This window comes from Pteropus alecto, unplaced genomic scaffold (assembly GCF_000325575.1).
Source record: "Pteropus alecto unplaced genomic scaffold, ASM32557v1 scaffold33, whole genome shotgun sequence".
Lineage (NCBI taxonomy): Eukaryota > Metazoa > Chordata > Mammalia > Chiroptera > Pteropodidae > Pteropus > Pteropus alecto.
The window spans coordinates 4,920,950-4,944,948 of record NW_006435762.1 but is presented as its reverse complement, the minus strand read 5'-3'; the positions used below and the strand labels follow the sequence as shown (position 1 = coordinate 4,944,948).

The window sequence follows — 23,999 nt, the reverse complement described above, 5'->3', positions numbered from 1 at the left end:
AAGTGGTATTCACTAACTTGAGCATTATTCTACTGCTGGATCACCACTCTACAGCTAGTTAAGTTCCTTGCTAAGAGCTCTTTTGCAAGTATTTTAAGAAACTCATGTTGGAGCACCTGACGGAATCTCAGGAATCATTTAATTAAATCTATTAACTAGGCTCATATTTGAAGTCTAAAAAGTTCAAGTGTTCTCACCCTCCATGACGCAAAACAATTAATACCAACAAAGTTTTCTAATCATAACAATTAGAAAGGATCATTTTTAATCAGAACTATGTCTCCAAGTTTAAAATCAAGCTCCCCAAGTCAATTTGAGTTTATACTTCCAATACATCTCCAATCTACTCCAACAATTTAATTCCTTAAAATTCAAAATAAGAAAGAAAAAGTCAAAAGTAAAAGTGAAAAGGGTATTATAAATCTTTTTATTTCAGGATGGTCAAATTCCTCAAGTTACATTTGGGTAGTTTATGTAAATATGAAGGCAAAAATAAGCTACAACTAGAGGTATACAAAGAAAATGTCTGTTAGTAAATTTAAAACATTTCAAATTTGTAAATCACTGTTACTAAGAAATAGTTTAATACCTCTAGAAATAAATGTTTTTGATTAATCAATGTATTCTTAAAATAATTCTTTCATCATTGTAATGTGTAACTACACTATTAGAAAAATAGATATTTTATAAACATTTGTTGATATTTTTCTCTCCATGTATGACTCTAGTTGTTCTATCAATTCCATTCTAAATCTAAGAAACAATAAAAAATTGAAATAATGCACTTACGTCATTACTTCCTTTAGGGATCCAATAGCTTTTTCTAGAGTGCTTTTATCAGGATTTTCTTCAGCTGTATGCTTCTTAAGATCTGTAATGACGTTTTTCCCATGATTAACAAAAATTCAGTGGTTTTCCATTTAAGACTTAAAAATGCTGCCCATCTTAATAGATATAGGCTGATAATTTTTAAAGACAATTATCTAATCTTTACTTTAAAAAATATTTATGCAATATTCTCTTAAGAGTTCTCTTCTTATATATTTGTTCAGGTTTCCATGTATTTTTTATTGTCTAAACTTTCAGAATATGTACTACAGATTTTCTTACACTGCTATCCTAATTCCCTTCTGGTAAAGCTTGGGGACTTCTAGATTCCTTAAATTCTCTCCATAGTGCTGAATGAAAACATGTAGTCCTCATTATTATACATGTTATACTTCCTACTGGGGCCTATGACTCCATCACAGAGAGCATTCGGTGTCCTTAAGATCAAGTTTTGCATAGTTATAGGTAAATGGGATGCTTACACTTTGACTTTTCTTGTCCAGGTTGTTCACAATGTTCCCTCTTCCACCTAATGGTTTCCTAGTACTATGCCCACCTAACCTTTTAAGTGGAATGATAGATGAAAGGCTTAGAAATCAAGTTCATTTTAGAAACATTTGATGGATTTCTACAAGTACTTGATGAAACAATAATGAAGATAAGCAACAACAACAAAAAAATGCTGCTTTGTAAAGTTAAAAGTTTGCTTGCTCATATATTCTCCTTATAATCTATAAAATAGGATAGCTTTTAAAGACTAGGGAAATCATTTTGTAAGTTAAAAATTTTAAACTACATTAGAAAAATTTAAAAAGAACAAAAATTATCAACTTTCAAGTTACTACTATAACTCATATGTTAACCAAAATATTTTAAAGAAAAAATATAGATTAAATAGTCACAAAATTAGCCTCCTTGTCAGCTATATATATTACTGTAGTTAATGTTTGGGGATAAAAATGCTTTATTATAGACATTCTTGTTCGTAATTTAGTTTTCATACTTAAAATATTCACTACTTTAGTCAGCTAAATGTAAAGGCATATTCATCTGCTTGTTGTTTACTGCAGGCAAAATTTATTCATAAAAATTAACTCTCTGCTGTAAAACTTCCTTCTGTTGATATCTGTAGTTTAAGTTCTAGAGTAAATGAATGCATGTTTCAAGAGTGTTCTGCACAATGTAAGAATATAGAACTTTACTAAGAGTCAGAAAAGAACCAAATAACTTAAGACATGAATTCTCTTGTGATTTTGTGGGTGAATATTATGTTTACGTGGATGTAAAACTGATTTTGAATGAGTGACACATCATGAAATGTAAAGAGACTTCTAGTGGAGACATAAAAAGTATAATATTAGTCAATATAATTGATATCTGAACAAATAAAGCATTTTAGGCCAGACCAAATTTTTGTGGCACTAGTGATTAAGATTATCCATAAAGGTATTTTCTATATGAAAGATATAAACTTTAACGCTGAAAGCAAAGAAAAATATGAAAATGAAAAGACATTTTTTATAACAAAACAGTTTCGTGCAAACATCCAAAGTAGTTTGAAAACAGATCAGACAAGTACCATTCAAAAGTAACACAACACTGGGTAACCTCTGTACTGGTCGGATGAGAAGTTCAACAAGGCTTTGCCGTCCACATTCTGGTTTAGCTTGGTTTATCTGAAAGGATTAATTTATTGAACAACTTAAAATAAGGGTTTCTGCAAACATTAGACACTCTGAATTTATTAGGTTATACCACACCATTAGTGCCCTCATAAGAACTAAGAGGAGAAATGGGGTGGCGGTTGTTCTCTGAGATTACTCTGGTTAAATAATCTTCCAATGACTGAAATGACCTCCTGGCAAGCCCAGGGTTAAAATCTAACACAGAAAGTGAGTTCCTTTACGCACTACTATATAATCCACCTTAAGCTGCTCTTAAGTCTATACTACTCAGAAGAAAAAAACAATTTAAAAATATTAATTATGCTGATACCATTGAATAAACATAGAAAGGCACTGGTAAGAGGGAAAATAATCATTAAAGGCAAAACGAAATCCCTCTGGAAAATTTCTAGATGTTTGAGAACTAAAACATGTAAAACTTTAAAACCACACACGCACACACAATTTTTATTCACTTAGCTGCCTCTTGTACCCTGCCACTGAATATGTCTAATCTTCTGAAGTTAAACATCACTGCCACTCTCAGATACAACTAAAGTGAACAGATAACATTAAGGTGTTCTTACATTTTTACTAAAAGTGTACTTTTTAAATAAACTCTTTCAAAAATTACTCTCAGATTTCTATTTGAAAAAATGTACATTACCTTCAGAAAAGCATGAAATCTTGGTTTCTGTTTTTCACATTTAATAATCGTTTCCTTGCTCATTTCGAAGAAGTTTACAAAGGGAGGGTAGGTTTTTATTAAATCTTTTGACTAGGAGGAAGAAAAAAAATTAACATGTAATGCATGTCACCTCTAGATGATGAAACTTAAAGTCAAATAATCAATACTCACAATCTAACATAGTGAATGTAAAAGTTTAAAATAAGTTTATTCTCAAGTTAAATATAAAAATTTATTTTATAAACACCTCAGTAATGAGTGAGTTGACTGCTAAACAAAATGCATCAATTGGTATACATACCCTAAAACCTGAAAGAAATAGAAGTATATTAATAAAGCTAATTGTATTGATATAAACATGGCAAGATTAAAAACTTCTATAAATTTAATTTACAACAAAGGAGCCAAGAACAAATACAATGCAAAAAGGAGTCTCTTCAATAAATGGTGTTGGGAAAACTAGACAACCACATGTAAAAGACTGAAATTAGTCCATTATCTTATACCACACACAAAAATTACAAAATGGATTAAAGAGTTGAAGGTGAGACCTGCAACCATAAAATTTCTAGAAGAAAACATAGGTTAACCTCCTTCACATTGGTCTTAGAGATGTTTTTGTGGATCCGATTCCAAAGACAAGGGAAACAAAAGCAAAAATAAACAAATGGGACTACATCAAACTAAAAGGCTTCTGAAAGAAACCATAATCGAAACAAAAGGGCAAACTACTGAATGGCATAAGATATTTGCAAATCATACATCCGATAAGGGGTTAATATCTAAAATATATAAAGAAGTCATATAACTGAACAACAAAAAACCTGATTTAAAAAAGAGCAGAAGATCTTAAGACATTTTCCCAAAGTAGACATACAAGTGGTCAACAGGCATATGAAAAGATGTTCAACATCAATAATTATTAAGGAGGTGCAAACCAAAGCCACAATAAGATCCCACCTCACACCTGTTAGAATGACTATTATCAAAAAGACAAGAAGAAACAACTGTTGGTGAGGATGTGGGAAAAAAAGGAACCCTTAGACTGTTGGTGGGATTACAAAGTGGTGCAACCACTATAGAAAACAGTATGGAAATTCCTCAAAAAACTAAGAATAGAACTACCAAATAATTCAGCAATTCAACTTCTGGGTATTTATTCAAAGAATATGAAAACACTAACTCAAAGAGATATATGTGTCCCCACTTTCATTGCATGAAGCATTACATACAATAGCCAAGATATGGAAACAACCAAGCGTCCGTCAATGGATGAACAGATAAAGATGTGGTATATATATGTAAATACTATTCAGCCATTAAAAAAAAAAAAGTAAATCTTATCGTTTGCAAAAACATGAATGAACCTTGAGGGTATAAGGCTAAGTGAAATAAGTCACAAAGGAAAAGACAAACACCATATGATTTCGTTCACATGTGGAATCTAAAAAACAAAACAAAAACAAATGAACAAATAAAACAAAAACACACTAATAGGTACAGAGAACAGATTGGTGGTGACCAGAATGGAAGGGGGTTAAGAGTGGGCAAAAGGGGTAAAGGGGTCAATTGCATGGTGACAAATAATTAACTAGACTTTGCGGGGGCCATCACTTTTTGTTATATACAGTTGATTAGTTATAATGTTGTATACTTGAAACTTACATAATTTTTAAAAAGTCTCTAAGTTCAGAATATAGTAGAGTTGATCTATGCAGAACCTAAAAATGTTATTATTTATTAATAAATCTAAACCACCATAAAAAGATCAATTATATAACCTAAAAATGAAAATAAGAAAAGGAAAATATCTTGGCTAACTGAGGAAATTAATAGGTATCAAAATAATGTGACAATAATCTGCATATCTGGAATTCTCAACCTGAAAAAAAACATCTAAGAGACTATATGGTAAGGATGAAAGTTAGAAGGCCTCAGAAAATAAAAGTAAATGCACCAGAACCCAAGGTACTAAAACTTAAAAATAGTATTTAAAGAGATTGAAAGAAATTTATCAGTCCTAGTCACAGGACCTTATTCAAAATGAATTTAAGCAGCTCATTAGAAGCTTTTATGCAGAGCGGACACAATGAGAGCAAAACGTAATACCAAAAAGAAAAATAAAAATTATAGAAAATTTCAAAAAATTATTAATCTATGGCCATTTGTGAAGGACAAATACCTGATATATAGTAAAATTATTATAGCACAATACAACAATTAGTATTCCTAATGATGACCCCGGGCTATCAAGAAAGTATTAAATCACATATTTTACAAACACAACGATGTCAGTTTTAAAAGCTCTCACATTTAAACAGGTAACTTTCATTCCCTGATAGTCTTTGATAAGATGGTACTTTACTGAGAACTTAAAAAATAAATACTTACATATTTAAGAAAGATGTCACCAATGCTTTTGCTCTCATCCCAATTAACAATAAGATCTTCAAGATCATCCTGAAAGAGAGCAAATTAAAACATTTAAGATTGAATTTAACAATCCCTTAAACATCTTTTAATATTTTCAAGATATTCATTTGAAGTTACTTTACGAAGCACCTTATTTTGATGGGCAAAACTAATAACACATTCTCTCTCAACAAAGAATTAACTTTTTAATTATGAGAAAGATAGCTTTTAAAAATTAAGAGTCTATGGCCATGCCACCCTAAACGTGCCCAATCTTGTCTGATCTCAGAAGCTCAGCAGGGTCGAGCCTGGTTAGTAGTTAGATAGGAGACCACTTAGGAATATCAGGTGCTGTAGGCATTAAAAAAAAAAAATTTTAAAAATACAGTGTTAAGTCAGTAAGACTAAACCTAACTTCCCAGTACAATGTGGTAGTTCAACATCTTTTCTTATTAACTATAAAGCTGACTGGCATTATTTATTATAGAAACTACTTTCGATCCAGATGCTGAAGGATCTTATTTAACATCAGCCATTATAAACTGTAATCTGTACTAGGGGTTAACAAACTTTACTTAAAGGGCTAGATGGTAAATATTTCAAGGCTTGAAGGCCATACAGTTTTCTGTCACAATACTCAACTCTGCCCTTGTAGAACAGAAGCAGTCATAGACAACATATAAGTGATTTAGTGTGGCTGTGTTTCAATAAAACCTTCTTTACCAAAACAAGCAAAACTTTACCAAAATTCAAAACTGGCTGGATTTGGTTCATCAACCAAAGTTTGCTAATCCCATAAAAACCCTCAATCGTCATACTAAAAATCTTAAATATTTGTAAAAATTTAGATGACATTTAAAAGTGTTAAAAGATACAAATCAGATAATGAAATAAGTTGTCATGAAACAACATGCTCTAACTGCAATTCCAAAAGTGATTTTAAAATAGAAATTAATCAGTAACCCCTTATACTAGAGGTTCTCAAAGTGTCATCCACAAACCCCCTAACACATCTTTTTAGTAGGATCCATGAAATTAAAACTATTTTCATTACAATACTAAGGTATTATTTGACTTTTTCATTCTAATTCTCTCACAAGTATACAAGTTTTTCTAGAGGCTATATAATGCGTGATACTGCAATAGACTGAATAAGCAGATATGAGAAACAGTCCTCTATTAAGCTGGACTGAAAAAAATGTAAAACATCATCACTCTTCTCACTATTTCTGTTTTGGAAAATAGTTATTTTTCATAAAAAATGTTATTTATGCTACCATATAGTTATTAATTTAATGTATAAATGTGTGTACGTTTTTTTAATTGGATATCCCCATACAAAAAGGTAAAAACTTAAACCCTCACCTCAACCAAAACTTAACTTAAAATGTATTATAGATCCAATTGTAAAAGTTAAAGCAATACAACATTTAGAAGGAAATATAGGAGAAGAAACTTCAAAAACTTGGGTTAGGCAAAAATTTTCTCAGATATAATCCCAAAAGGGCAGTACATAAAATAAAAAATGAATAAACTGTACTTCCATTAAAATTAAAAACTCTGTACTTTACCACTAAAATACAAAGAGACAAGCAACAATAGATTGTGAGAGAATAACTGCAAAACACATGGCTGATAAAAGACTTGTACTTAGAATTTATAAAGAACACTTACATAACAATAAAACAGAGAACCTAATCGAAAAATGAGCAACAGATCTAAGCACACATTCCACTAAATAAACAAATGGCTAAGAAGCACATGAAAAGATACTAAACATCATTAATCATTAGGGAAAAGCACAATGAAATACCACTTTACATCCTAGAATGGCTATTAAAAAAAAAAGCATTGGCAAGAATGTGGAGAAATCTGAAGCTCATACATTACTAGCGAGAATGTAATATGCTGTAAAAGCCTGGCAGTTTCTCAAAATTCTTAAATATAAACTATCAGTATGACCCAGCAATTCTACTCTTAAGTATCTACTGAAGAGAAATGAAAGCATGCCCACACAAAATTTGCACACAATGCTCATAGCAGTATTATTCATAATAGGCAAAAATGAAAAACAACCTAAATTTCCATCAACTGGTGACTGAATAAAGAAATATGCCAAAACCACATAATGGACTATTATTTGGCCATACCAAGAAACAAACTACAAACATGCTACATTATAGATGAAATTTTTAAATATGTTAAGTGAAAGAAGCCAGACATAAGACATCCTATACTGTATATTTGTATTTATGTGAAAATTCATATAAAGTAGATTAGTGGTTGCCTAAAGCTAGGGCTCCAAATGGGGATTAACTATAAATGGACATAGAGGATCTTACTGGGAGAGGTGAAAACGTTCAAAAATGGATTTATGGTGACGGCTGCATCAATTAGCAAAGTTATTAAAATCACTGAATCATGTATTTAAGGACATAAAATGTACTTCAGAGCCATTTAAAAAATGATGCATCTTAAAAAATATTTTTAAATTTTGTTTTAATTGCAAATACAGTTAAACCCACATAACAGTGCCTCAGTAATTTTTAAGGATGAAAAGGATCCTAAGACCAAATAATTTACAAACCACTCTCCTACACCAGCAGATTCAGAAAAGTTCAAAAGGAAAAAAAATTACTTCTGACAACATAAAAGTTAACTCTTATCAAGAATACTTTAACAGCCCACAAGTCAAGAACTAACATTTAACTATTTAAAATTATACTTGAAAGAAGCAAAAGGGAGAAGAAAAAGACTATGAATAAAACTAACCTTGGGGCAATATAATATACTGAATTCTGGCACTAACTAGCTAATTTTAAATACTGGCTCTACAGCTGCTTAACCTATTAGTGCCTAAATTTCCTCTTCTAAAAAATTAGGATGGTAATGATTTCTATCTCATCAAGGATTTAGTTTATACTTGTATAGTACTTAGAAGAATCCCTAACAGATAGTGCTCAATAAACTATTATTAATTAGCTATACTTTCCTATGTATTTAATATAATGTAAAGAGGATATCTGGAAAACCGTGATGCAAAAGAGAAAAAACTTATAACTCTGCCAATGTAATCTAGTGATATATTTTTTTAAGTGTAAAAAGACTACTGGATGGCTTTATATACGTATATAAGAACATTGCTACCAGAAAGTAAAATAATCTCTAGGCACTCTGAAAAATAGTCTACTCTGTTTCGTTAACCTTTAATTCTCAATGCTGGTTGATTGAATAAAATAAAGATTTCTGCCTTAACTGTTAGCTCAGAAACTAAGTAACAAAGGAATTAATGCTTAGAGAGATAAAATAATTTGCCTCAAATCACAGTTGTGAACCAGTATTCAAACTTAGGTTTGTCTGACACCAGATTCTATGTCATTCCACTTGAGCTATATACCACAGAGCTTCTCCATTAGAAATAGAGAGTTAGACAGGCAGGTGAGCCTCCAAAAGCATTATTCACAGTGCCACATTTCTTACACTGTTTCTGTGGGAAAATGCTTGACCCAATTTAAGACAGACACTGGGACACAGCCCCTTCTCCCTGACCATAACATATTAGGAATTTTCCATAAGATTCTCCCAACTTTACCTCCTAGTCATCCAAAAAGAACACTCTATAGTTCTAAGACAGAGAGCATAGCTCCTAAAGCCTGTTGGAAAGTAGAGGAAGTGATAAACAGATGGGAGTGATAAACAGATGGGATTAGGAAGCTACTTTCTTCTTTTCTTCTTCATTAAGATTCCCTCTGTACTGTTACCGTCTACTTTAATATAAGATGGGTTTCTCTTTGACCTAGCTAATTGCACAATACACCAAATTAGCAAATTCCCCCAATATACACCTGTTCCTGAAACAAGTACAAGGTACCTTGACATTCAGAGTAAATTTACTAAGAATAAACACAAAAAGAAAAAGTACTCCCTCCGATCCCTCCTTTTCTCTTTGGTTTTACTATCATTTCATACAAAAGTAGGCATTTATACATCAAGGACCAATGTTAATCCTAATCACACTTAGGAAACAAGAGATGTTGATAACAATCTCAAATATTCTCATCAATCTAAATATCATCAGCACACTAGAACTTGGAGGCAAATTAAGAATGAGGTGGTGAAAGGTGTCCACAAAACATCTAGATGAGAAAATACACTGAGTCCCAGTCCTGATTTGGACATTTAAAAGTAGCATGACCATCAGTCATTCAGCAAACAATTACTGACAAAAATCTAAGTGCCAGACGCAGTGGTTGTAAATACAGTGGGTAAAAAAAAAATGGTTTTAATCCTTCACAAAACTTCTGAACATTATTCATCTTCTGAATTTAGTCTATTATTAATATAATTGCTATTGTTATTTATTAAATAGTCAGTGTCAGGTACTATGCTTAGTAACTTATAAATAGATAAAAGATAAAAAGTAAAATAAATTTTACAACCACTCATGCATCAGATACTACTATCCCCATTTTACAGCTAACAAAACTGAAGCACTTCAAACCCAAATCTGCTTAATTCAAAAGTCCATATCCATAACCACTATGCAATACTACAAAATATAGTTGACCTTTGAACACAGGTTTGAACTCCGTATCTAATCAAAATCCCCTAAACAAGTCCACTTATATGCAGATTTTTTTTCAATAAATATACAGTCAGCCCTCCATATCTCCAGGTTTGCATCAGCGGATTCAACCAACCACTCTCAAAAGCAGAATTTTTCAAGCATCATGGCTGAGAATTGGTGGATGCAGAAGGCCAACTGAATACATTGTTCTCAGCCATTTTACAAAGGGACTTTAGTACTCCCACATTTTGGTATCCATAGAGCAGGGAGGTCCTGGAACCAATCCCCTTCGGATACTAAGGGATGACTATAGTTCTTGGGGAGTCAAAAATTACATGCAAATTTTCAACTGCACTGGGGTTGGTACCTCTAACCCCCACACTGTTCAAGTGTCAATTAGTTGTACAGACACAAGTGCTTTTCGGGAATATCATATTAATAAAATGATGTGAAAAACCATATAATTGTAAGACATATTTACAGGGTTTATTCATAATATACTAAGAGTGTTGTCTAAGTAGCTAGACTTGAAAGATGGCTGGCTACATTTAAAAAAAAAAAAAGAGAAGAAAAACCTATTATGTATAAAAAACAAAGAACATACAACAAAATTTTAGGGGTATTTGGGTGATGGGGTTATGGGTATTTTCAACTCCTTTTTCCTTTTTTCCTGATTTTATAAATGTTTGACAGTATCTATTGGTTCCATGGTAGAAAAAAACACAGGCTCTGTAATTTTTAAACATATGACAAACCTGAAATTAGCTAAAAAACACATAGTAGTTGAAATACGGGTAATCCAACTTTTCAGAAGAAGCTTAAGGACAGTGACAATCGTCGTCAAAGCTCCAATGAATCAGCGAACATGATTTTCTAATTTTATGATTTTGTACACATAAAAAGCATGACATTTTATATTAGAAGGGAATTTTGCACTCCTAGAATGGTTAAATATTAACACAAATTCAAATTGATACACAAATTAGTTGTAGAACACCTACTTGCCTTCCCATTCTACCTTTATGCCTCTCAGTATTTCTTATGAAACAAAAAAGAAATTCCAAAAATACTTTCCTCTTAAAATATTCAGAACCCTAATTGGAAATAAACTACCCTGAGACTCTATAGTTTGTTAAGCTTTTAAAGAAAGTAGATTCCTTCAGAGTTCCCTTTAGATCTCAAAATAACTGAAATATAGTAACGGATTTTGATAAAATATAAAATAAAATCACTTGATGAATTGCGTTTTTATAAATTTGCAGACTGTTTATATTTTTGTAATGTGCAGTAAAATCAAAGTAATTTAATGTATTTGAAATGTTTTATAATTCAAACTAATCATTTTACTGGAATATGTAATAAACATTAATATGGGTTGTTTTGAGGACAAAACTGATTAATTTTGCTCCAGCAGCACATAGAAAAAATAAGAGGAAATAAAACTAAACTACTTTTAAGAGTTCAGCTGAACCTGCCCCAAATTTTTTTTACTATGAAAGATTGATACCTACAAATCATGGATCCATTTTAAAAATCATTAAAAAGAGAATAGTATTGTCTTATATGATTTTAGCATTTATCTGATTATAGAGAATTGAGTAAAATGATCTCTACGTCCCTTCCAGCTTCACAGGTTTTCAAACAAACCAAAGCAAACCAAAACATACAATGAAAGAGGAACAGTAGAAAAACTGTACTAGCAGCCACATGTCTCTATAGAAAATATTTGTAAGGCTTTAATTCCTTATTTTCAGGATTAATCAAAATAAAAAAAAACAGGCAAACAACAAACATTAATAATTCACTTGAGCAAAGAACAAATCATTCGAAGGAATGAATAAGTTTTAGATACAACTTATTTAACTAATCAGAAATACCTTGAAAAATCATAATAAATATACACAATTGAAAAAAGAATTACGATAAACCAAACAGATATAAATTTACCTTTATCTTAGTGTGTACATCAAAGATATCTGGGATACTACCAAAAATAGTCTTAATCTCTTCTGGTGCAAGGATAGGCCCGCCACGTTGTCCTTCCTCTTCTAATGGTATTTGAAATAACTAAAAGGTTTAAAAAAAAAATTAGGTAGATTGTGGGAAGAGAAAAGAAGGTAATACAGACAGCAATTAAGGGAAGATAAGATGTTGATGAAAAAGAAAAAAAAAATTTAATATTTCTCTCTAAATTTGAAACCTTTCTCATATTTTCTACTTTATCCTATTTGTTTTATATATCTATGTATACATGTACATACTCATAATAAAATGTTATGTCAGATCTAATAAAAGTTCATCACACACAGTTCTACAAATCATTAAAATTGTTAGTACGATACAAGAGTAATTTCTACTTTTATTCAAGTTACCAAGGAAAAAAGCAATAGGCAATCAGTTATTTCCAGACATATACTTAGTATAGAGATATTAAGTAGTAGCAAAGAATCTTGGTTTAGGGGAGACTAGATTTGACGCTATTTGACCTATTTGTATCCATGTTGTTGCTTGTATCAATCTAAAAAAATAAAAGAAAATAAGCTCCTAGAAATAATGTATGATTATAGCAAGGTCACAGGATACAAGGTTAGCGCACAAACACATATGCACATGTACACAGTAATCATATTTCTATGTACCAGTAATGTACAAACGGAAACCAAAATTTTATAAGTATCATGTACAATAAAAAATTAAAATACTTAAGTGTAAATATACAACCAGTTCTTGAATAACATCCTTTCATTCAATGTTGTTTCATTATAATGTTGATGAGATGCCACAGGAACTTAACTCTTATTTATATCAGTCAATAGTAAAATTGGTTTTGTTATATGTTGCTTTGCTTAAGGTAGCAGAATCTATCAACAATGTTAAGTGGGGACTTACTATAATAAAACATGTACATGATGCTGAAAATTAAGGCTGCTGATCAAGAAAATCAAAGACCTAAATAAATGAAGACATAGGGTTATATTGAAACACTCAACACAGTAAGAATGTCAATTATAAATTAATATTGTACCAGGTTAAAGAGGATTTTTGTTTTAAAGGAAGAGGAGATAAAGTGTACACATCGAATTGTAATACCAAGTGGAAGGTTATAAGTATCATGAGGGAGATCCCCCAAATTAAACTATGGATTTAACCCAAGACCTATCAAAATTCCAGGACGTTTTGTAGATAAAGAAAACCTGATTCTAAAAATGTATATGGAAAGGTAAATAGACATCTTATTATAAAGCTGCATGCAGTACTCAAAACTCTTGTGGTATTGATGACGAAAGAAACATACAAGATCAATAGAAGAAAATAAAATCCAGGAACAAATCTAGGAACAAATATGGCCAAATAATTTTTAACAAAGGTGCAAAAGCAAAGGTGCAAAAGTAATTCAATGGAGGAAGGACAATTGTTCAACAAATGGTACATGAGCACCATCTGCCACAGGCAAAAAAAATAAACCTCAGCCTAAATATAATACTTTATAAAAAAAATTAATTCAAAATGGATCATAGACCTAAACAATAAAACTAAAACTATGAAATGTTTAGGAAAAAACATAGAAGAAAATCTTAGGAAAATAGTCCTTAAATATGAAATCAAAAGTATGATCTATAAAAAAAATTGATAAATTAGACTTCATCAAAATTAAAAATTTTTTTTCAGCGAAAGACTTAGAATGATAAGACATGCTATAGACTAGGAAAAAATATTTGCAAATCACATATCTGACAAAGAAACAGTATCCAAAATATACAAAGAATTCTCAAAACTTGGAAGGAAAAACCCAATTAAAAATAGGCAAAAACTTGAAGTTATTTCAACAAAAAAAGGATACATTGATGTCAAATAAGGACAAGAATAGATGTTCTACATCATTAGTCATTATGGAAATGAAAATGAAAGCCACAATGAGATACTACAACAGACCTCTTTGAATGGCTAAAATAAAAAGTACTGATATCAAGCATGGTGAGAATGTGAGCAACTAACGAACTCATACACATTGCTGGTAGAAATGCAAACCTATATAGCCTTTCTGAAAAAAGTCTGACAGTTTTTTATAAAGTTAAACATTACTTACCATATGATCCAACAATCCCACTCCTGGGTATTTACCCAAGAGAAATAAAAACTTATGTTCACATGTACCTTGTATATAAATGTTTATAACAGCTCTATTCATAATTGCCCCAAACTGGAAACAATCCAAATGTCCCTTAATGAGTCAACAGATAAACAAATTGTGGTACATCCACACAATGATAAACTACTCAGCAGTAAAAAAGATCGAATTATTGATACATACAAGTCTAAAAGAATCCAACCTCAATAGGTTATATACTATATAACTCCATTTATACATTTTCAAAAAAGACAAAATTATAATGATAGAGAAAAGATCAGTGGTTACCAGGAGTTGAAGGAAAGGGTATGACTTATAAAGAAATAGTACTGGGAGTTTTTTAATGGGATGGAATGTTCTGTATCCTGATTGTAATGGTGGCTATACAAATTTTCACATGTGTTAAAATTCAAAGTATTGTACATCAAAGAAAAAGTCAATTTTACTGTATGATAATTTAGAAAGTAAAATTTTTAAAAGTCAGTTTACTATTCAAAATAAAAATAGTAATGTATTGTTGGGTTCTTAACATATGCAGAAGTAAAATAAATGACAATAATTGCACAAAGGCCAGGAGGGGATAAATAAAAGTTTTTATAAAAAAGTATAAAAAGAAAGTAAATTATAAATAGTAAGAAACTACATGGAGATTACAAATTATTACTATCTTTAAGAACTACAATTCTACAGTTTATTCTCTTTCCTCTCTCAATATAGATACACATACATATATATATTCTCTGTGTGTGTGTGTGTGTGTGTGTGTGTGTGTATCAAATAAGGACAAGTAATATCAGTGAAAATGAAAAGAGGATAGATTTAAAAAATATTGGAAAGGTAGAATCAATAGATTTTTGGTATTCAGGCCTTCCATTTCTCCAAGTATGGTGAACCCTGTCTGCTGAAAACACTAAATAAGAAATACTTCTTTCAAAATACATTATTAAGCCGACAGAGATAACTTCAGAGGCCAAACTCTAAGTGAAAGTAGGGAGTTGAGTACTTTTACTTTTGCTAAGGACATTTTACTAAGGACATTTGCCTAAACTATAAATGTTGAGCTTCACCAATAAAAGCCTCAGGAGCACAAAAGACAAGAAAAACCTAGTTTCCAACCTACGATCAAAGTTAAAAATGTGTATAAACTATGACTCAGAAATTCCAGGTTTTTACCCAAATTATGTTCTCAATGAGACATGAATACTCTCAGCAGCCCTACTAACAGTAAAAAACAAACAAAAATAAAACACAAACTTAAAATAACTCCAATGTCTATTAGAATAAATTGATTTATTCACACAGGAAAATGAAATACACTACATGCAATGACATAGATGTGCATCTCAAGAATATTACTCTCAAGTGAAAAAAAGGGAAGTCAATAAAAACATATAAATACAGTCACATTTATAGTTTGTCTTCCTACACATCTGAGAGAGCTCTGAGGGAAATGATAAACACAAAATTCCAGATAATGATTATCTTTAAGGGATGGAAAGGAATGGGCCTGGGAAAAAACAATAGAGGTTTCAAAAATATCTGTAATCAGTTTTAAACATTCTTTTATCTAAACAACATTTAATAAAAATCCTAAACAAAAAAATTAGGACAATCAAAATACATCAAGTTCATTTAAAAGCCTCTCAGTAGTCTTTAGACATGTTAAACCATCTTAAAACAGTTGTACTGTGTTTGCCTTAATCCCCCATATAAAATTAGACAGCCAAAATCTATTGATTCTACCTTTCCAATATTTTTCAAATCTATCCTCTTTTCATTTTCACTGATATTACTCTAAGACGTTCAGGTCCTCAAAATCTCTAAGACTACTGAAATAACCTCTAAACAGGTCTTCTTGACATGACAAATTCCCCCCTTTAAAACCTCCTTAAAAGTGAACCAAGTTATCTTTCTAAAATTCAAGTCACATATCCTCTCTTTCCTATCAAATTTTTTCCATAGCTCATAGATGACTCAGTACAGGATAAAATGGCCTTCTCTGGTCTGGCATAGGCAGCCTTATTTCAACTCTCACTGTATCCATATCTCATCCCTTTCCCTTATTCTCTTAAACCACCCTAAATTCTAATCCCCCAGACTACTCACAATACCCTGAATAATACATTTTCAATCATCTGTATTATTCATGCAATCTCAAATATGCTTCCTATGCATATTCTTTGCATGTACCAGACTCATATTTTAAAATTCACTTCAATTTTTTCTTCTTTATGATGCTTTTTCCAATGTTCAATCTATCAAAAATTCCAGCTCAACACCTTCTCTAAGCTGGAAGAGGAGTAAAACTCTCACCACAACTCTCCAAATACCTTAATTAAACCTCCTTCATGATGTTTATAACCTTCCACTTGGTATTACAATTTGATATGTATACTTTATCTCCTCTTCCAGTCTAAGCTCCTTTTAAACAAAAATTCTTTTAATTCCTCGCACAATATTAATTTATAATGTTAGTATGTTTTTATAATATTCTGGAATATTTTATATTATTCTATATTATAATATATTCTGAACATTCATTTAATCTGGGGACTAAATTAAAATTAAGTTATTCCAAATCTAATTTATATAAAAAAAAAAAGTCATAATATAAAGCTTCAAGAGAACACTGTTATGAAATTAGACCTTAGGTGAGTTTATACTAAGTGTAGTGGTATGAAATTTTGTCTACAGTTTAATAATTTCAAGGGCTTTTCTAAAAAGAGTTCTGGTGAATTTAATTGGTATGCAAATTAGAATTCTGAAACTCCAGTGCATTTACCATGACCTGAAATAAATGCTTCCGAAGTAGATGAACAATATATGCCAAAGGGATATTCTGCTCCTCAGCTACATTTTTGGCTTATTATAAAAACTTCAACAAGACACTCATCCAGGATGATTTCTCTTGAGGAAGAAGAGAAAAGCTGACTTAAATAAGTTTAATATAGCTGAGGGCCTCATAAAACCTTGACTACTGCTAAACGAATTAACTATGAAGAATAACCTCCCCATGACTACCAAGAAAGAAGTCTTTCCATTTCTTATCCATGTATTTTATTGATGATACAAGCAACTAAAAGCTATTATATTGGATCCTAATGAATTATATTAAGAATTCAAATACAGGCCAGTTAAAAATTAAACCCAAATCAGAAACTCGCTATCATTTTTCTATTCGAAGACAGGTTTGGTGGTATTATTTTCCTGACAAACTATCCTCTCTCCTTCATTACCTAAAACAAATTTATTCCTTCCTTCTACAAATTTCAAAGTTATGTCCTATTATTATGTCTTTTAGAACCTTGAATTTTGGTTCATTCCTTAGTATCTTCTTCAATCTCATCCTACAAGGATTCATTAGAATTGTTTTTCTTCACAGGTAACTTCACAGTACATTTTAATATTGCTAAGCAATGAGTTAATATTTATTTATGACTAACCACTACATACATAAGGAAATTTGACACACGAAAGGATTTTTTTTAAATTACTGATATCCATATTGTTATACTTCATTGCTAGTGTTTTTTCACATATATACAGTACTAGATAAAGCAATGACTCTAGAACACGCACTTTCAGAAAAAGTTATCTACCACTTCCAAATATAAATACAACTGCAGTATCTTGACAAGGAATCTGCAAGGTTCTGAATTAAACTCGGTCCCCTCTATGATCATCTATTTAGAATTCTTCTCTCTTTAAAGTCATTCTAAAAAATGATGCTATTTCTGCATGAATAAAAGCTACCATTAACAGTTATGGCATTTCCCTAATAGCAGTTTTGTCACATTTTCATTTTTAATATCTATGCTCAAATTCTATGCTTATGTAACTTTCTTATAAGAAATAACATCTTTTAGATTTTTTTTTTTTACTTAGAAACACTGAAACAAATTATTTTGTAACCAAACTCTTACCTGAATAATTGTGGCCAATATATTTACATAATTACTTTCAGTCTGATAGAGCTCTTTTGCAACTTGCCACCTGGCTGACTGCTTTGAAGGAAGCGGAGTGGAATTTTTAGAAGACTTAGTACAAGACTTTGGTGTTTCTAAAAGGTAAAAAGTAGGAATGATTTAAAATGGAGGCCAGAAATAAGTACCCAACATTGTACAAATAAAACGGAAAAAAAGGAAGTATACCTACTCTTCTAAATATACCACCATAAAGATAGATTTTCATTAAAATAAAATTTCATCATAAGCTGAGGCCAGAAAAAAACAATAATCATCAAAAATATCAATGACTCCAAATTGACATTTTATGAAATAAATGACCTGTACTCTTCAAAAATGTCAAGGTTATTGAAAACAAAGATTGAGGAACTGTTCCAGATTAGAAGAGACTAACTAGAAAGAGATAACATAACCTGTGATACTGGATTGGATCCTAGAACAGAAAAAATGAACTTTGCTAAAAAAGACATTAGGACATTAGTGGAACAACTGGCAAAATCAAAAGGTCTGAGTAGATCACAGTATTAATGTTGATTTCCTAATTATTAATACTTGTATTTTAGTTAAACAAGGAATGTCCCTATATTCTGGAAAATACAAATTTAAGTATTCAGAGGTAAAGGCACATCATATCTGCAATTAATTCTCAAACACTACAGACATAAAAAATATGTGTGTGTAGAAAAGAGAGAAAAAGAATATGAATGAATGAATGAATGTTAAAGCAAACATGGCAGAATATTTCCAATTGGGAAGTCTGAGTAGAGAGTACAAGAATCTTTGTACGAGTTTTGTAGGTTTTTTGCTAACTGAAATTTCTAAATAAAAGCTTAAATAATAAAATGGAAAGCAATGTACAGAAACATTTAACTTAAAAAGGGAGGAAAACGTTGTTATGATTACAATAATAAAAAGCTTTTTATATACATGGAGAAAGCCTCCCTCAAAAAAGTCCAACATCAACTACAAATTCTTTGCTACTTCAAAGTATCTTAACATAATATAAAACATCCAGTCCAGCCCAAAGTGTCAGGAAGATGTGTTAGTATATTTTCTATGTATTTCAAGGAAAATTTTTAAAAATGAAATTTTATAAAAGCTTATTTTCTTACTATCAATATGGTTAGAATATTTCAACATTATATACAGAACTTCCTAATAAGTTTTTCAACAGGAAAAGGAATGTATTACATTTAATAAAATGACATGAAGAAAGACACTATATAGTCCCAGTATATCAGTTTTACTCAATGAAAACTAATTTTAAGCATTAGTAAAACAATCAAGTATACTATAGAGTTTTGAATGCTTTTTAAAAATAACAGACTTCCAAGAACTTCATACTTCCTGTGTTATTTCAGGCTACTTTCACCAGACTAAGGAGCCTCTTCCATTAAAGGATACTTTAAGGGGTGGGGGAGGGGAAATTGATGTACACTGATCTAATTTACTTACTCTGTCTAGGCAGTAATCTACAAACTGGGGATTCTATTATATAGAGCAGCAGTCCCCAACCTTTTAGGCACCAGAGATCGGTGCTCCTATGAGAATCTAATGCCTGATGATCTCAGGTGGAGCCGAGGCGGTGATACAAGTGCTAGAGAGAGGCTGAAAATAAGATAAAGCTTCTGTACACAAGTCTGCCTGCTGCTCACCTCCTGCTGTGCAGCCCAAGGGTTGGGGACCCCTGATAGAGTATCTAATACATTATTATAGTTGACACGTCTGGTTTCTTTCATGGTTCATTTTCCTTTCCTGTCCCCTAAATTGCATATACTAGCTTCAGTCATTTATGATCAGCTCTTACCATCCCATGCTCACACTGTCCACAATTAAAGTACCAGTAAATTCTCTGATCTATCTCCAAACTGGGCTTATGCGACAGAAGTGTGGGCTACCCCTCTCTTTTGCTGCTTCTCCCAGCCAAATAGGCTAATCCTGACCCCCTTAAAACCCTGACTCAGATTTCTTGTCACTGGTCAACTATCCTGAGAATTCCTCCTGAGTTCAAGACAAGGTGACCCTAGCAGAAGCTCAGGCTCAGAGAGACAGAAACAGTATAGTGGGGGGAATGGGCAGAGGACAGGAAGGGGCAGACCCAGGCCCAAATTCGAGCTTTGTGTCAACAGTTGAGCATCTTGAACACACATAAACTTCCAGGCTTCAATCCACTCAAATATTAAAAAAATAATAAAAAATAAATTTGTTAAAAAACCCATAATCATAATCTAATCATAATCATAATCCCCTGCGCAAGCACCCGGTTCAATTTTTCCAAATGCCTACTATACATTACTACCTCAATTTAACCTGGATTTTCTCTAAACCTGCACTATTTTCCTCCAAAATATGAACTTCCTATTTTTGCCAAGGTAACATTACTTCCATTTAATATTTTGCCAACATCTCCTCTTATCCTCTTCCTATCACTCCATTCTATCGATATTTCCCCAGTGCTTCTTCCTTTTCTTTCCAACCATCACCACTCCTGGTTCAAGACCTTATCTCGTGGCCCAAGTCACTGCAGATTACTTCATGGTCTGACAATCTATTCATTCCCTCCTCCTAAACATTCTTCAGAATAATCCACTATAAATTACCTACTCCATTACTCAGCTGCTCAAGTTTCTAAAGATCATGGTTGATGACAATATAAAGACATGACAATCTTATTTCAAATCCTATAATATTAGACCCCAATTAACCTTTCTAATTATTTCTCCTCCATACACCAAGCAAACTGACTCACTATTCCCTGAAAACTCAATTTGTATACTGTATTCTTGCTCCTCTTATATTCTCAAATCCACCTCAGTATTCTGGGCCTACCTTAAAGTGACTTTCCTTCCATGAATATTTAGAGAATACTTACTCAGTACTAAGCACTGAAAATAAAGCAAAGAATAAGACAGATGAGGTTATTTTTCTCCTAAAGCTTACATTTTGGTGAAGCAAATAAAGAAGTAAACAAAAAATATAATTTCTAATAGTGCTAACTACTACTGAAGACAACCAAGTAGTGGGTTGGTAGGAAGGAGTGGTGAACAGGGACTTAGCTTTACAGAGAATCCAACAGGATTTCTTTAAGATGGAAAAAGCAAGTATAACATTCCTGAGCGAGGGATGTAGTAAAACTATTCAAAGAATAAAAGTGTGACTGAAGCTTAGAGAGTATTATTGACAAGCATGAGACTACATGAGGTGAGGAAGGATTACATTAAGAACATGACAACTACAAAGCCTAAATGACTTTAAGCAGAAGAGTGGCATGATCTAATTTAGTTTTGCAGACAATAAGTGCTACATGTAAAAAGGCAAAAATGGATATAGAGAGACCATTTAGGAGACCACTGTAATTGTCTACGAGAGATCCTTTCTACAGAAAAAGCTGATAAAGAATGGCAAATAGTGTTGAAAGTGATAGAATCAATAGTTCTAATTCAATTACGTTAAGTTTAAGATGTGAACAAGGAGATATCAAGCAGGCAGCTGGACAAGGAAGATGACAAATTTTGGAAGCATCAGCATATAAATGTTAAAGCCATGGAATTAAATGAGACCATTTTGGGGAGAACAAAATAAAGAAGAAATGACTCAGAAATAACATTCAACATTTAGAGTTAGAGAGAGAAGTTAGGCAAAGGAGAATGAGAAATAAGTAATGTACAAAAGCAAGAGAAAAAAAATGTGTCCAGGAATGAGTAGCTGTTAATGTACTTAATGCTCTTGATTGCATAAAAACTGTCAGTCTCCCCAGCAAGAGCAATTTCACATTGAAGCTGGACTAAAGTTCAACTGGAATGGGTTAAAAAAACAATGAAAAGCAAGGAAGTGAGACAATTAATCAAGGTAATTCTTTGAAGAGTACTAACATTACTGGGAAGAGAGAAATGTAGTAAGTGGAGAGTGTAATGTGATCAAGGGAAGGTTTTGATTGTTTCTTCAATCTAGAAAATATAACATATTTGTGTTCAGACTAAAAAACAAAAATAAAGGGAAAAACTGATGATCAACACAGAAGAGTTAACTGTAAAAGCCTTCTTGTATCAGTTGAGAACAAAGTGAACTTGCCCTCCTGACTTCACTGTACCTATTTTGTCCATAATTCATGTGAATCTGATTTTCTTTCGCTAATGCTAAGAATTTACTTTTTGAACAGCTCCATCATTTTCTAGCTGTGTGACCCTAAACAAGTTACTTCTCTAACCTTAGTCATCTTTAAAATAGAAGTAAAACCTATCTTATAAATATACAAAACATAAAAAGCACTTAGCATATAGTAAGCAATCATTAATGGAAGCATTTTCATGTCCCTTTTCTCCTCAGCTAGAACAAAGGTAATTAGAGGCAGAGCTTTTCATATTCTCTACAGTACAGATTTAACCATATACTCTAATAAATATTCCATCCCACTAACTTTTATAAAGATCAATTTTTAAAATGTGAATTACCTCCATAGTTAATGCTAGATTCTGGCGTGTTGGAGATATCTAGAAGTGACCCTATAGAAAGGGAATGTTCAGCTGACGGGCGCTTACGGGGAGGAAAAGGTGACAGATCTGTCTCTCTTGAAAGCTGAGCAAGCGTCTCTTTTAAACGACGTCTTTTGCGATTACTGTTTGGAGTATTTAGGGAAAGCAGTGAGACTGATTTCTTGAGCTCAGGTGTATTAGCCTGCAATCAAAAGCACAAAAGCTCAGTTTTACTCTCATAGTTCTTTACTGAGACAGGAACAAAAGATAAATACATTTATAAGTCTGACAAAATCTGGATTTTGCACAATAATTTTACAATAATTCAGAAGCTTCATAAAACATAATAAGGGACCACTGTAGCATCTAATCCCTAGCATCTCATTTTTTTCTTCATAGCACTATCACCATTACATATTCATCTGGAAGCTTGTTTACTGTCTATTCCTGTTAGGCCATAAACTCCAGGAAGGCAGGAACCATTCATATTTTGTTCACTGTATCCCTACTGTTTAGCACAGTGCTAGACATAGTGTTCTCTGATATTTGTCAAGTAACACTTGATTTTAAGAGCTCTCTCCCAAAAATCTAAAGCATTTTTAACCTTAAATTGAGAATAGTCTGAAGAGAACAGAGTATGTTTAGATTTTTTAAATGTTTTCTGTTTAGATTTTAAAGAAACTCATCTTCAATATTCCATTTAAAATTATTAAATCCCAAACTGCAGTAAATCTTCCCTTAAAGCCTGCTTCTATAGTTCTATGCCACCTTTGGTTGGATGAATGATACTGCTATTTACCAAGATCTAGCATGAAGGCTAAAGTTTCCTTGCCTACATTCTACTTCAGTCATTTTTTTAATGACGACCTACCCTTAATATTCAATGGCCCCTAATACTTAAAGGATAAAATCCAAACCTTTTTAACATATTAAAAACTTCTTGATTCTGACCACCTTTAAGTAAGCTTTACCTGTTGTCCTTTCTTTCCCACACTCTTTTCTAAAGCCATAATAAACTACTTGCTATTTTAATGTACTCTCAAGCTTTCATACCTTCTCCTACCTGCTGTCTAACTTGAATGTCCTTACCAGGTTAGCCTAATATGTTAGCACAACATTTATTTGCTCTTTTCAATCCTGCCTGAGTCTCTTGGAGTGAAGCTAATTAGAACACATTACTTAAATATAGAATATGTCCTTCTGCTCTGTAACTGTTTTCATATCTTTCCCTTAAGGTTCTAAGTTTCCGAAGACAGTGATATTGTTCACAACAG

The 23,999-nt window shown here is 31.9% G+C and overlaps 1 protein-coding gene across 6 annotated transcripts in view; it reads right to left on the bottom strand.

Annotated features, from left to right (window-relative positions):
* Positions 1-23,999, bottom strand: part of ECT2 (epithelial cell transforming 2) — a 56,603-nt gene that overhangs the window by 21,676 nt on the left and 10,928 nt on the right. For all 6 annotated transcript variants that reach the window (XM_006910840.3, XM_015588549.2, XM_015588548.2 and 3 more), the window contains 7 exons: positions 22,705-22,927; positions 18,212-18,348; positions 12,107-12,226; positions 5,572-5,640; positions 3,160-3,270; positions 2,408-2,504; positions 790-871 (listed from right to left, as the gene is read on the bottom strand). In XM_006910840.3, coding sequence (XP_006910902.1) covers positions 790-871; positions 2,408-2,504; positions 3,160-3,270; positions 5,572-5,640; positions 12,107-12,226; positions 18,212-18,348; positions 22,705-22,927 — 839 coding nt within the window. The remainder of the gene's footprint in view (positions 1-789; positions 872-2,407; positions 2,505-3,159; positions 3,271-5,571; positions 5,641-12,106; positions 12,227-18,211; positions 18,349-22,704; positions 22,928-23,999) is intronic.